Genomic DNA, 12,056 nt, shown 5'->3' on the forward strand with positions numbered 1-12,056 from the left:
TGTGCTACCATTGTCTCGCGTCGCCATACTCACCGTTGTCAGCTATATTCCCAGCGGCTCCTGCACACGCGGACGCACTTGGTGCTGTGGCTGCTGCGCATGGCGGTGGTGACTATGGCCGTTGGACTGCAAGGACCGCGGGTTGTGAACCGGTGCTGTTTCCCGTGCCATCTTCATGGTGCGGATACCCGTTGTGCGCTTATCAGCCTGAAGCTACACCACCAGCATTGAGTATTTCTAGTTAGCCTTGGGCAAAGCCTCGTGGGCGATTTTTTCCCTTGCCTACAATCGGTAAAACACTTACTGTCTTTGTCGAATCTGGCTTGCCCATTGGTTCTTTTCTTGCCGAATCGCGGAGAGAGGAAAATTAGGGAAATTTTGGTCAACCAAGGACAGCAAGTGCCAATAATGTCTGAAGGATAGGGAGAGGGAGAGAAAAAGGTGGGTAAAAGGGAAACAGGAACCGGAATTATTTGAGCTGCGGGAAATTCCTTGTGCAGTGTGGAACAACGGCTAGGGACACCAAGAGTGAGCTGGAAATGCGAAATGGACCGCGAGTTTATTGTTGCACTTTATGCTAAGGAGAGATAGAGATATAGAGAGGAGAAAAGGAGAGGGGAGGTGCCATGCACTACAAGCAATTTGCTGTGTGCTAAACCTGCTTTTTTCTTTTTTTTCTTTCTTTCTTTCTTTCTAGCCACAGCTCGCTCGGCATCAAGCCAGTCCAGAAAATCATGTGGCTCGCCTTAACGACAACAAATGATCACCCGCTTAGCCAATCAAGGCCAGCTTGCACCCATTGAAGAACGTTGTGTCGGACCGTGCAACCAGGAGCTGGTCAAAGGTGTCCCAGGGGAAAGCATCTCGCCCGACGCAGCAACCTGCAAGCTGTAAACCTACATTTAGCAGTAGGCAAATGCTGGTGCCAAAAGCTATTAGACATTGGGGGGCTGTTGTTGTCTGAAGTCCTTAGAGATGCGACTACTGCGCTATTGCCTGCACGCTACCTTTCCCGGGAGCATCGATAGCCCAAGCTGTCTTGCAAACTGATCTGTGGCGCTTCCGATAGTTGCCTTCTATACAGTAAAGCCCGTGTTGATCAGTGGCAATGAGGGCATTTCATAATTAATCCACGTTTGTGCCATTGCAGCTGAGACCTACTGCACAGCCGCAGCACGAATAATGTCGAGTGGCATGTGCAGTTGTGCTTACCTTGTTGATGAACACGACAATCGTTTTTGCCTCAGACGCCACGCTGAGATAGAGTCGGTCTTCCATAGCCATGTTCGGGTTCCCGGTGGCCTTGGCCTTGAGTTTTCATTAGCTCGATCCGGGGCGCTACACGCACAGGCTGCTTCTTGGGCAGTGGCGCCGCTCGCAGTGGCGCCCTTGACTGGTGCGTCTGCTTAAGCGCAGCCAAAGCCTGCCTCTGCCTATCAGTTAGCTCGTTCTTGGTTGGCGCACGCACATCCTTTGGCCCGCTACATGTGTCACAAACAACAGTGCAAATGGTGAATTATCACTGATACAGGGTATGAATAGACTATCAGAATACATCCAGATAGCTCTAGGTTCATCTGCTGTAGCTGCATGTACTTACATACGGGCAGGCTTCGTATACTTTGTTATTGGAATATAATCCTTGTCCTTGGTTGAACTAGTCGCCTCAACTGTCCGCTCGGGCATTTGGTCGCAGTGGTGTGCAATTGGGTTACCATGCGTAGAGCTACAGTAGAGGGATTACAGCATTAGTGGTTGCTGTATGTTTCTTGGGCTGTCCATCATGAATGTTCAACTCAATTTTAGCCGTCTTACCAGAACTGCTTGGTACAGTAGTCACAAGTAACAGGTAGAAAGTCCAGATCTGCACAGCCAGCATATGAGCAATTAGCACCGACGTGTGGAAATTCCATGATAATGACACTTGTTCAGGCAATACAGGAAATATAAATGACGCTAGTGACTGGTTGTATATACTGTCGATAAACGATCCTCCTCAGGAACACACCTACAGATAACATTGGTGATGGCCCTTGGCTGTGACAACTGGGTGTTATGGATATTCATTTCGCTGTCCTATCCTGAATCGATACCCAGTATCCACAGCCTCCACTGCATGTAAATCAACGAATGATCAAGCAACAGGTAAAAGGAGGGTGTTTACAAAAATACTCGCATGGTATTGTCTTCCACCTGATAATGGCATGCTACACATATAATCTGTTTGTGGCGGTCGCCTTTGCTTCTTAGCAGGTCATACAATCAAATACCGTGGGAGCCGCTATCACTATGTCTGTATATTTCCCTGGGACTAGTGACACTCGTCAAAGTTAACATTTTTCGAGACTATCCGGTATTTTCACCTTTATATCGATTATGAATTTGCGTGCCGCGAGTGACCCAGACATTCGTATGAACGAGAAGAGAGCGGCCAGCACAGCTAGTTTGGCATCAGGGTCATCCATTTCACCTCTACCAGAGGTTGACTCAAAGCAAGCATGGCTTGTTGTCTTGGGTGCATTTTTCGGCTTCATGTTTTCTAATGGACTTACCATCACCTATGGCGTCTACATGGAGGATTACAAGGTCAACGAGTTCCCCGATACCTCAGCGTCCTTTTTAGCATGGATTGGTTCTATTCAGGCAGCAACGCCGTGCTTTTTGGGTGTTGGTGTCAGCAAACTATGCACCCGCTATGACACTCGCCACTTGTGCATGGTTGGTGCTCTTACCACTGGAATTTCTTTCATGGCGGCCTCTTTTTGCACCACTCCCGTTTCTCTTCTCCTCACCCAAGGTGTTCTTTCTGGAATTGGCATATCCCTGTTTTACAACATCTCTTTTATCCTGCCTGTGCAGTGGTTCAAAAAGTACCGGAGTGTCGCTACAAGCATCGCCATCTCTGGTTCTGGGGTCTGTGGCCTGTGGCTAACAATCGCAACCCGGAAGATGATGGACACAGTCGGCCGTCAATGGGCGATGCGAATAACTGGATTCATAATCACCGGCGTGTGTCTGCCAGCTAGCTTGCTGATGAGAACCTGCACGACGATATATGGCCCACCAAGGTTCATAGACTTCCAACTGCTAAAGGACCGGAGGATCATACTCATTATGCTGTTGACCGCATTTGGTAACGCCGGGTATCACACTCCATACCAGTACATCAACACCTACTCGGTTATAGCTCTCGGGAAAAGCGACACATGGGGTGCCAATTTGTCGTCAATCATGATTGCGGCAAGCGTATTGGGTCGGATCGCAATTGGTGCCCTGGGTGATATAGTTGGCCCGCTCAATACGATGATATTCACAACGGCAGCTAGCTGCGTTAGTGTGTTTGCACTATGGCTGCCATTTACTTCGACAAGCATGGCTATAGCCTTTTCAGTTATCTTTGGCTTCTTTTCTGGTATAATTGCTGGGTTGCCGCCAGTGATTACCAGCCGCATTTTCGGTGTCGAGCGCATGCCATCCATCATTGGACTGGTTATGTTTGCAGGCGGATGTGGCTTCCTTGCTGCAACACCCTCGTCCGGCGCACTACTGTCTCGGTTCGGTAACGGAGCGGATTTCGACAGCATGGTTGTTTTTACGGGATTGGTGCTTGCCGTCAGCATAATATGCCAGCTTTCTCTTAGAGTAGCTGTTTCAAAGCGCCTATTTGAAAAGGTGTAGAGCCAGTTTAAATACTATTTACTCGCTACCCCATGCTGAATGGTAGTTAGTAGTAGTGAATATTGCAGTGTTTTTTGTTTCTACTACACAGAGCGACATCCAGAATGAGTATCTATAGGCCAGTGTACAGGGATGTGGATATGCATTCTCTTTGCCATCATAGCTGACTATACGGTCCATGAACTCTATCTACCTGAGGGCTGAAATGACCAATTCCATGACGATACGCATATGTATTATGATTGAAATTGTGTTGTTACATAGAGAAGTGATTATATTACATGCAGATAAACGCAGGCAGCATTGCCCTTGGGCAGCTATTCTGTGAGTCTCAGAACACAAAGGACACATATTTTTTGTATACTCTTGTATGGCACACAAGGCCACGACGACATGCTTGTATCTACTCCTTCCTCGCTGCCCAAGACGACCTCGATCAGATGCAACTGCCGCACGGTTGGAGCTAGTCCTCTCGATAATTCATCTCTATATCGCGAGTTGATGTAATCGATATACTGCAGCGTATATTTCCCCGAGCAGACCCGCAGCGGAATATACAGATGGTCGCGTGTAAGCAGCTCGCTCGGCGACCACAGGCGATTGAGCCGTTTCAGATTCGAGACCTACTGTTGTAAAGAAATACAAATCAGTAAACATAGTAGCACCAGAGCAAATACAGATCACTATCATCTGCAACTTACCGAGACGCCATACAAGATCGAAACCCCTTCCAAGGGTATCGTTGCTGGAGACCAGGTGCTTCACAGTTTTGATAGTGCGCAGCTGCTGGCTTGGCACAGACATATGGGCCACAGTACTGCCTTCAGAAACCGACAATATCCTCTTTCCGTACGAAAGCCCTGGCAAGCCATCTGCCGATGGCCGCCCAGGCACCCTGTGGATCTGCAATGGCAGCACGCCACTGTCTTTGGGCAGGCTAATTGCCAAGCCCGCGCCTTTCTGCTCTGGACTACCATGGCTCGGCCCTTCAACCAGCGGGCCCTCCGGAAACTGTTATATCTGTATCTGCACGCACCCGCGCCATATGTATATCATTATGCGGCAGCGGTGTCGAGATGGCGTCGTCAATACATTCTAGCATGTCTTTCAATGCTCGTTTCCGGGTCGCCCGCTCAAACTCGTTTATATGTGCCCGCGACGGCGATACCAGCGGGTCATTTGCTGCGCGAACACGACGTGCTGCCCGGCTAGGCGATAGTTGCGTCAGCGATGGCGTAGAATGCGCGGGCTCCGTGAAGGTCTGGGCTCCCCATGGGTTCCCGTAGAAATGGCTGCTCATCGGCGGAGGGGGTCCACAGAGGTACTGCCTGGCCTGTCTAGTAAATGCCAACTCGGCTTGTGTGTCGCCTGGCTGCTGCTGTTTAAGGCTATGGTTGCTGTGGTTGTTGGTGACATTGACCGGTAGGGCCGAGCATATACGACAGCGGGCCGTCTTTGGTGTTTTACAGTTGGGGCAGTCGAAAGCAACGAAAGAGACAGGAGGGAAAGAGCAGGCTGCAAGGTCTAGAGTGGAAAAATAGCAAACAATTAACGGAGAAAAACCGAACGGAAGTAGAGAAGCGCGAGGTGCTAGGTCACCTCTAAACGGGCCTACCAGGCCCTGACCAAATGCAACGTCATACCCCGGGCCAATCAGCAGCAGTTCACATGTCGGAGGTCTTTTTTTGCATTCAGTTTCTCAGCCAAAAATAAAAAAACTAAGCGTGTTCCTCAAGCTCGACCAGCACGCCGCCACAGTCTTTAGGGTGCAGGAACACGACAGGCAGGTTGTGCGCTCCGATCTTGGGCTCCTCGCTCAGCGGCCTCACGCCCTTCTCCTTCAGCGTCTTCAGAGCCTCCTTGATGTTGTCGACGTTAATGCAAATGTGGTGGATTCCGCCGTTCTTGTTCTTGGCCAAAAAGCCCGCAATGGGGCTCTTGTCGCCGTACGGATGCAGAAGCTCGATCTTGGTGTTCCCCAGCTCAACAAAGACCGTGTAGACGCCGTGGTCCGGCTGCGCAACGCTGTCGCTGACCTTGTTGGCCTGCATGATGTTGCGCCAGAACGACGTGGCCTGCTCCATGTCGGGCACCGCAATGGCGACGTGGTTCAGGTGGCCGAGCTTCCAGACCGGCGAGTCCTTGGTTGCGTCGGAGACAAACGAGCGGGTCATCGTGTAGGCTGGGCGGAGGGTCTTTGGGAAGGCAGTCTGGGTGGCGGTACAGCGACGCAGGGCGGTTGCTAAAAGGCGCATTTATACAAAATTTCGAATATGAGAGGACGCGAAAGCGGAAGAAGATGGTATGTTGTCGATGGCAAGGGTACTAGGCGACAGGCTGGGACACAGGAGGCGCGTTTTATATATAGTGACTTAAAAACAAAGGGAGCAGAGGCCGAGCGGCGGCGCAGACACGAATCTGACAGGACAGTGTGCGAATTTTCCCACCGTTTATCGTCCGCATCTTATCGCCACCGCTGCTGCTGCTGATGATGATGCTGTGTCGATGTGCTGACCCTGGAGATGCCGTTCGGACCGCCGGGCCGCTCTGCCAAGTCGCTCTCATCCAGCATGTTGTGGAAAGGGATATAGCGCATCAGACGCTCGTTCTCCTTGCGCAGCATCTCGATCTGTTGCCGCAGCGCCTGCGACTCAGCTGCCTCGCGCTGCAATCCCCGAAGCAGCTCCTGAACCACCAAAGTGCTGCTTATCATGTCCAGGTGCAGATTGCGGATCTCGCCGCGGATTTGCTCGCGCATCCGGCACAAGAGCATCGACTAGCGCGTTCTGCAGAACACTGGTACCCACCGACGGCGAAACCAGTTCCACTCGCCCCTTGCGACTTTGGTGCTCCGCTGGTCGCCGTCTGCTTCGACGACGAGGCATCGGAGACCGTAGTAGGCAGTGTCGGCCCGCTGTTTAGCGGATACCAGGACCTTGGCAAGCGGAATCGCCTCCTTCTGCAGCTGCTGACTTCTGGGCTGCATTGCGGGGCTAGGCGGTGACTTTGCAGAGATATTCAGCATCAGTGGCTGCAGATCTGGGGGCTGCACGTTTCTGCATAGGCGGACGCTGCTCAGCCGATCGCACAGGAGGGGGTGGGGCGGGGCGGGGGGCGGGCGGTTTCTGGTGCGGGCACAGGCTCGGAATCGAAATCGGAAAGTCGGCGAGGCACCTTGGACGGGCTCAATGACGCCTTCAGGCTGGCTTGGGCTTGTACCGCCGCTCATCCACATACTCGTCGAAATCCTCATCCTCCTCATGCCGGGCAGTTCTGGGCCGATACTGCGAGCCATGTCCAAACTCTTGGCCAGACAGCCGCTCCGCTGGAAGCTCGGATCTTCTGGCTTCTGCACGAGTCTTTGCAGCTGGCTTAGCAAACCCGTCCCCCCTCTTCAAGATGATCCTCATCCTCTTCTTTTTGGACGGCCCGGGGCTGGTATCTTGCCGCTGCGCATGTGCTCTGCCTCTGTCGACCGCTCAGTTCTTCTGGCGGCCGCTGGGGTTCTCGGGGCACGCCCCAACATACTCCTGTTTATCCTCTTCCTCCTCCTCCTCCTCTACAGCGGGCTCTGGGTCTGCCCTATACGAGGGCCTCTGTTTCTCCCTAATCTCCTCGTCCAAGGACCGATCGACCTGCCGCACCAGCGGTCTGGCTACCTTTGTCTCATGTCGCTTGGCTACAGCAGCAAACGCTGGGGGCTCCTTCTCCTCAACCTCCTGTCTGCGCGACGGTAGCCCCACATGGCGCATCCATGGCTTGGGCGTATACTTGGAGGTGCTTTTGGTGCCTGTCCTCGGCACCAGATCCTCTTCGACAGATTCCTTCGAGTACTTTGGCGGTGCCCTGCTCAAGAACCGGACCGCCGACCGCTTTGCCGACTTTGGCTCATTGGCGACCCTAGGCGTACGCTCAAAGCCCTGTACAGCTCTCCGCTTAGGCATCGGCTCAAAATCCCGCTCGTACTCGAGCATCTGCGCCTGCCGGCGCTTCTCAATCGATCTTGCCGACCGCGGGCTAATCGCACTAAACTCGTTCGCCCTACCAGGCGTTTTCAGTGACGGGGCCGGCTTGCGGGACTCTTGTGGCTCTGCAAGGTCTATCGTCGTTTCTTCTTCTGGCTGCTCTTCAGCTGAGCTATCAGCTTGCTGACCATCTTTGATGGTGTCTTGTCGGGCCGCGGCGATTCGTCCATCTCGCCACGGCGGTCGCGGACAATGTGGTGGCTTCTCGCGCTCCGGCGTAAACATTTCCATCATCGAATCGCCCATATCGTGCCTCTCCTCTGCTGCCTCGTCTTCCGCTGGCTCTGCGTAGCGAAGAGGCTCAGCTGGACTGAAGTCAAATTCGTCGTCGAAATCCTCCAAATGGTGCTGGTCGGCATCTGGGCCTGTAGCATGCATCTGCTCTAGCTCGTCGTGCTGTACCGGAAGGTCGGGATCCTCAGCATACTTCATGTGGCCATGAGCCACTGGCAATGCCTTTCTGTGGTCCGCCGCGTACCGGCTCCCTGGCCATAGGCTTCGGTGGTGATAGCATTTCCATGAACGAGCGATCCTTGGCAAATCATGCTAACGCTCTCCAAATCGTCGTCTTGGTGCTGCACAGCGTTCTCCGGGCTCCGAACTCCTCGGTCTCTTGGCGCGACGTGATTCCAAGTGCATTGCTGGACCGCGGTTCCTTCTTATGCGCACTCTCGAGCAGCTGGTTCAGAACCTGGCGGTGGTGAGCCTTGATCGCCGGATTATGAGGCGGTCTCACTGTCACGCTGCGTGGGTTCGGTCGACCTAGTACCAGTAGCCTAGGCTCACGGCCCACAACCCGACTACTCGGAGGAGCCGCTGTTGGCCTCGCACGCCTGTGCTCACTGCCAATCCCACTGTCATCAGAACTACCGCCGCTTTTCCTCACAGACGACCTCATGGTCACCCCACTAGGCCGCCGCCCGGTCGCCACTGGCATCGCGCTCTGCTCAAATGCAAAATCAATACTGACCAAGGGCTTGCGTGTCGCTACCCTGTGCTTCCACAGCGGAGTCCTCGAGCCTCGCAGATCATACACCAGCACATCGCCGTCAATGGTGCCTACGCCGACCACGACTGGTGATTGGTGGCACGCAAGGCACGTAAGTGGGCCTCGGCCATCACCGAAATCGCATTTGATCTCTGCACAACCGTATCCGTCAGAACCATCTTGCCATCGAGCCCCGCGCTCACCACATAGTTCAGGTTTGCCGGGTGGAACTTCAATGCGCACACGGGCGCGCTATGCACGTGTGCAAATGTCTTGGCTGGTGCCTCGCCGTACCGCGTCGCGTCAAACAGCTGCAGCAACCCGTCTTCGCTACCCACCATCAGCTGCGTGCGCGCACTAGCCGAAAAGTCCATGCTCAGCATTGCGCGGTGCGTTGCCGACCGAAGCTCTGTGCGGGTGTTGTACACCAAGTTGTAGAGCGCAATCTCACCGCCCTTCCGTGTCGCGCTTGCCACCAGACGCTCTTGGCGCTTACGACATACACGCGATATCGTTGTCGTGTGTCTGGCAGGTCTGCGCAAAGCTTGTGCTTGCAAAATCCCACCGCCGCACCTGGCGGCTCGTGTTGTCTGCAATAAACATCGACTCGGAGTTGCTGCCATAGTGCTGAATTGCCACGATATCCGAAATGTCATCTTCGTTGCCGGGAATGTCCATTATTGGCTCGCCAGAGGCACTGAACTGCCGCATATACGGACCTTTCCCGCCCACCACAAACGTGCTGCCGTCTGTCGACCACGAAACCACCTTGATCTCATTTACACTGTCCCGCATGCTTCCTGCGGTGTAGGATTTGTTGTGTGAGACTGCTGTAGCCGGTAGAGGTGGCCCGCGTCGGAGGGTAGCATAATTGGAGCTACTCTGTTGATTGTTAGAGGCAATGGCCAAATCCCACACGCGAACTATGTCGCTGGTGGCAGCCACGAGCGAATGCATGGACTGAACTGGAGAATATACTGGAGGCGCTGGATTAGAGTTGCTTAAATACTAGGACCAAATTCACGACAGACAAAAAAAAGTAAACAGGGAAAACCCGTGTGTCAGTAAACGCGCAAAACGCGTCGGTTATTCGGTGCTGGATCAGCAGGTTTGGTTAGCTGATCAGCCAGGTCCGCTCAAAAGACCGCAGCCTCAGGAGCAGCATCAAACACAGCAGCTTTTCATCTCACTACAATATTACTTCACAATGAGCAGCAGCAGCATCGTCGCCCTGCCCAATTTGCAACAAGAGCGTGCCTGAGTGGTACATGAACGACCACCTGGATCGCGAGTGCCAGGGGTGGCGAACCTGCTGCCGGTGCCGTGGATGATGAGCCTGTGACGCCCAGCCGCAAGCGCACCAAGCCTGCTTCGCCGTTCCTCATATCTCCGTCAAAAGGGTCGCCAGTGTCAAAACGACCACGCTCTGGCTCCCAGCACTTATCCAGACCGCCCGCGTTGATTCACTCGCAGTCACTGCAGTCGCCGAAGCAAGCCGATCCGTTCCTCCATAGCGCAACACGCGACAAACCAAAGACAGTGGATATGCCAGCAGATGACGAAGAGAAGCGGCGCAGCAATAAGCAGCTCCCCTTGGCCGAACGCCTGCGTCCCATGTCGCTCGACACGTTTGTCGGGCAGCAAGGACCTTGTTGGCCCTACAGGGATGCTGCGGCGTATCATTGAAAACGACCAGGTCACATCTATGATCTTCTGGGGCAACCCCGGGCTGGGCAAAACCACGCTAGCACGCATCATTGCCCGGCGCACCAAAGCCGTGTTCAAGGAGATGAGTGCTGTAACGCAGAACACATCTGATGTGAAGAAGGTCAATTGAGGAGGCTGGCAACATTAACAGGCTGGCAAGGAAGCGCACCATCTTGTTCCTCGACGAAATCCACAGGTTCAACAAGGCTCAGCAGGACGTGTTTCTGCCGTATCTCGAGCGCGGCCAGATCACCTTGATCGGGGCCACCACGGAGAACCCATCATTCAAGCTCAATAGCGCGCTGCTGAGCCGCTGCCGCGTGTTCCGCCTTGGTAACCTTACTGAAGACGACATCGAGTGCATCGCCCAGAGAGCCGCCAAGCTGAAGCAAGAGGACCTCGGTGAAACGCAGGCAGGGCCTGGACAACGAGGGTGGCCAAGTACGTGGCTTCTGTCCAGCGGATGGCGATGCCCCGTGTCCGCCATCAACACTGTTGATCTGGCCATGAGCGCCCTGCCAAGCCACACCCCGCCACAAGCAGTGTCGCTCGACGACATAAAAAAACGCGCTGCAGCGCACACACATGGTCTACGGAGCCGAAGAGCACTTTGACTTGATCTCGGCCCTCCACAAGAGCGTGCGTGGCAGCGACGCCAATGCCGGCTCTGTACTGGCTTGGCCGCATTCTGGCTGGAGGCGACGACCCCGCTGTACGTTACACGGCGCATGATCCGCATGGCCTCCGAGGACATTGGCCTCGCAGATAACAACGCATTGCCGCTGGCTGTATCGGCATTCCATGCGTGCCAGGCGATAGGAATGCCCGAGTGCGATACGATTTTGGCCCACTGCATTACATATTTGGCCAGGGCTCCGGAAAAGCGTCGAGACGTACAAGGCATACAAGAGAGTCAAGGCGACGCTGCAGGACGAGAACCCATGGCCTGTGCCGCTTACATTTTACGCAACGCGCGACGACTATGATGAAAACATGGGGTACAGCTTGGGATACAAGTATAACCCAGACTACGAAGGGCCTGTGGACCAGATTACTTGCCAGACAGTATGAAGGACCGCAACTTCTTCACAGACGGAAGCTAGGATAAAGACATTTGGCGCTTCTCTGATACGACAGAGATGTAGAGCTAAAGGAGGGACGGGTTAAATACACTAGACAAAAAAAAACAAAAGGGTGAAAAAGCGAGGCTAGAGCATAGGCTGCTGCCGTTGCTGCTGGAGTTTCTTGTACATGCCGTCAAACGCCGAGGGCTTGCGGGAGGCCGACAGCCTGGGCATTCTGTCAAGGTCAGTCAAGAAATCCCTGACTTCCTCGCGGTATGCCTCCTCGGGGTCAACCACATCATCGACAATCAGCGAGAACAGCCTCGAGTCAAGATCGTCCATGTCCTGCGAGTCAAGCAACATGGTGCCGCTGGTCTTGTTCGAGCGCACAGGCGTCCGGGGCTGCGGCACTGCTGGGTCCTTGACCACCGCTGCAAAAAGAGACATGTCAAAGCCCCAGTCCGACAGCAGCGACTCCATTTCAGCAGCCGTGCGGATGCCTGTGGACGGCGGCAGAGCAATTTGCACGCCCTCCGACGGGCTCGAAATGTGGTTGTACTGGATGTTCCAGCCCGTAGCCGCCAGCTTTTCCAA

General features: G+C 54.1%; 2 protein-coding genes across 2 annotated transcripts; both read right to left on the minus strand.

The window, feature by feature from the left end:
* Positions 1 to 801: 801 nt before the first annotated feature.
* DL89DRAFT_289295 (uncharacterized protein) lies at positions 802 to 1,913 on the minus strand (the record flags this gene model as incomplete). The annotated part of the gene is made up of 5 exons (XM_040889942.1): positions 802 to 1,076; positions 1,213 to 1,308; positions 1,349 to 1,481; positions 1,601 to 1,726; positions 1,816 to 1,913. 5 exons carry the CDS (start codon positions 1,911 to 1,913, stop codon positions 990 to 992), a joined length of 540 nt encoding a protein of 179 aa, XP_040738911.1. The 3' UTR covers positions 802 to 989.
* A 5,244-nt stretch (positions 1,914 to 7,157) lies between these two features.
* On the minus strand, positions 7,158 to 9,486 carry DL89DRAFT_298531 (WD40 repeat-like protein; the record flags this gene model as incomplete). The annotated part of the gene is made up of 5 exons (XM_040890796.1): positions 7,158 to 8,163; positions 8,306 to 8,506; positions 8,597 to 8,762; positions 8,795 to 9,159; positions 9,191 to 9,486. The coding sequence occupies 5 exons, from the start codon at positions 9,484 to 9,486 to the stop codon at positions 7,158 to 7,160; spliced, it is 2,034 nt and encodes a 677-aa protein (XP_040738912.1).
* Between the last annotated feature and the right edge of the window lie 2,570 nt (positions 9,487 to 12,056).

This window comes from Linderina pennispora (assembly GCF_002104995.1).
Source record: "Linderina pennispora strain ATCC 12442 chromosome Unknown DL89scaffold_220, whole genome shotgun sequence".
Classification (NCBI taxonomy): domain Eukaryota; kingdom Fungi; phylum Kickxellomycota; class Kickxellomycetes; order Kickxellales; family Kickxellaceae; genus Linderina; species Linderina pennispora.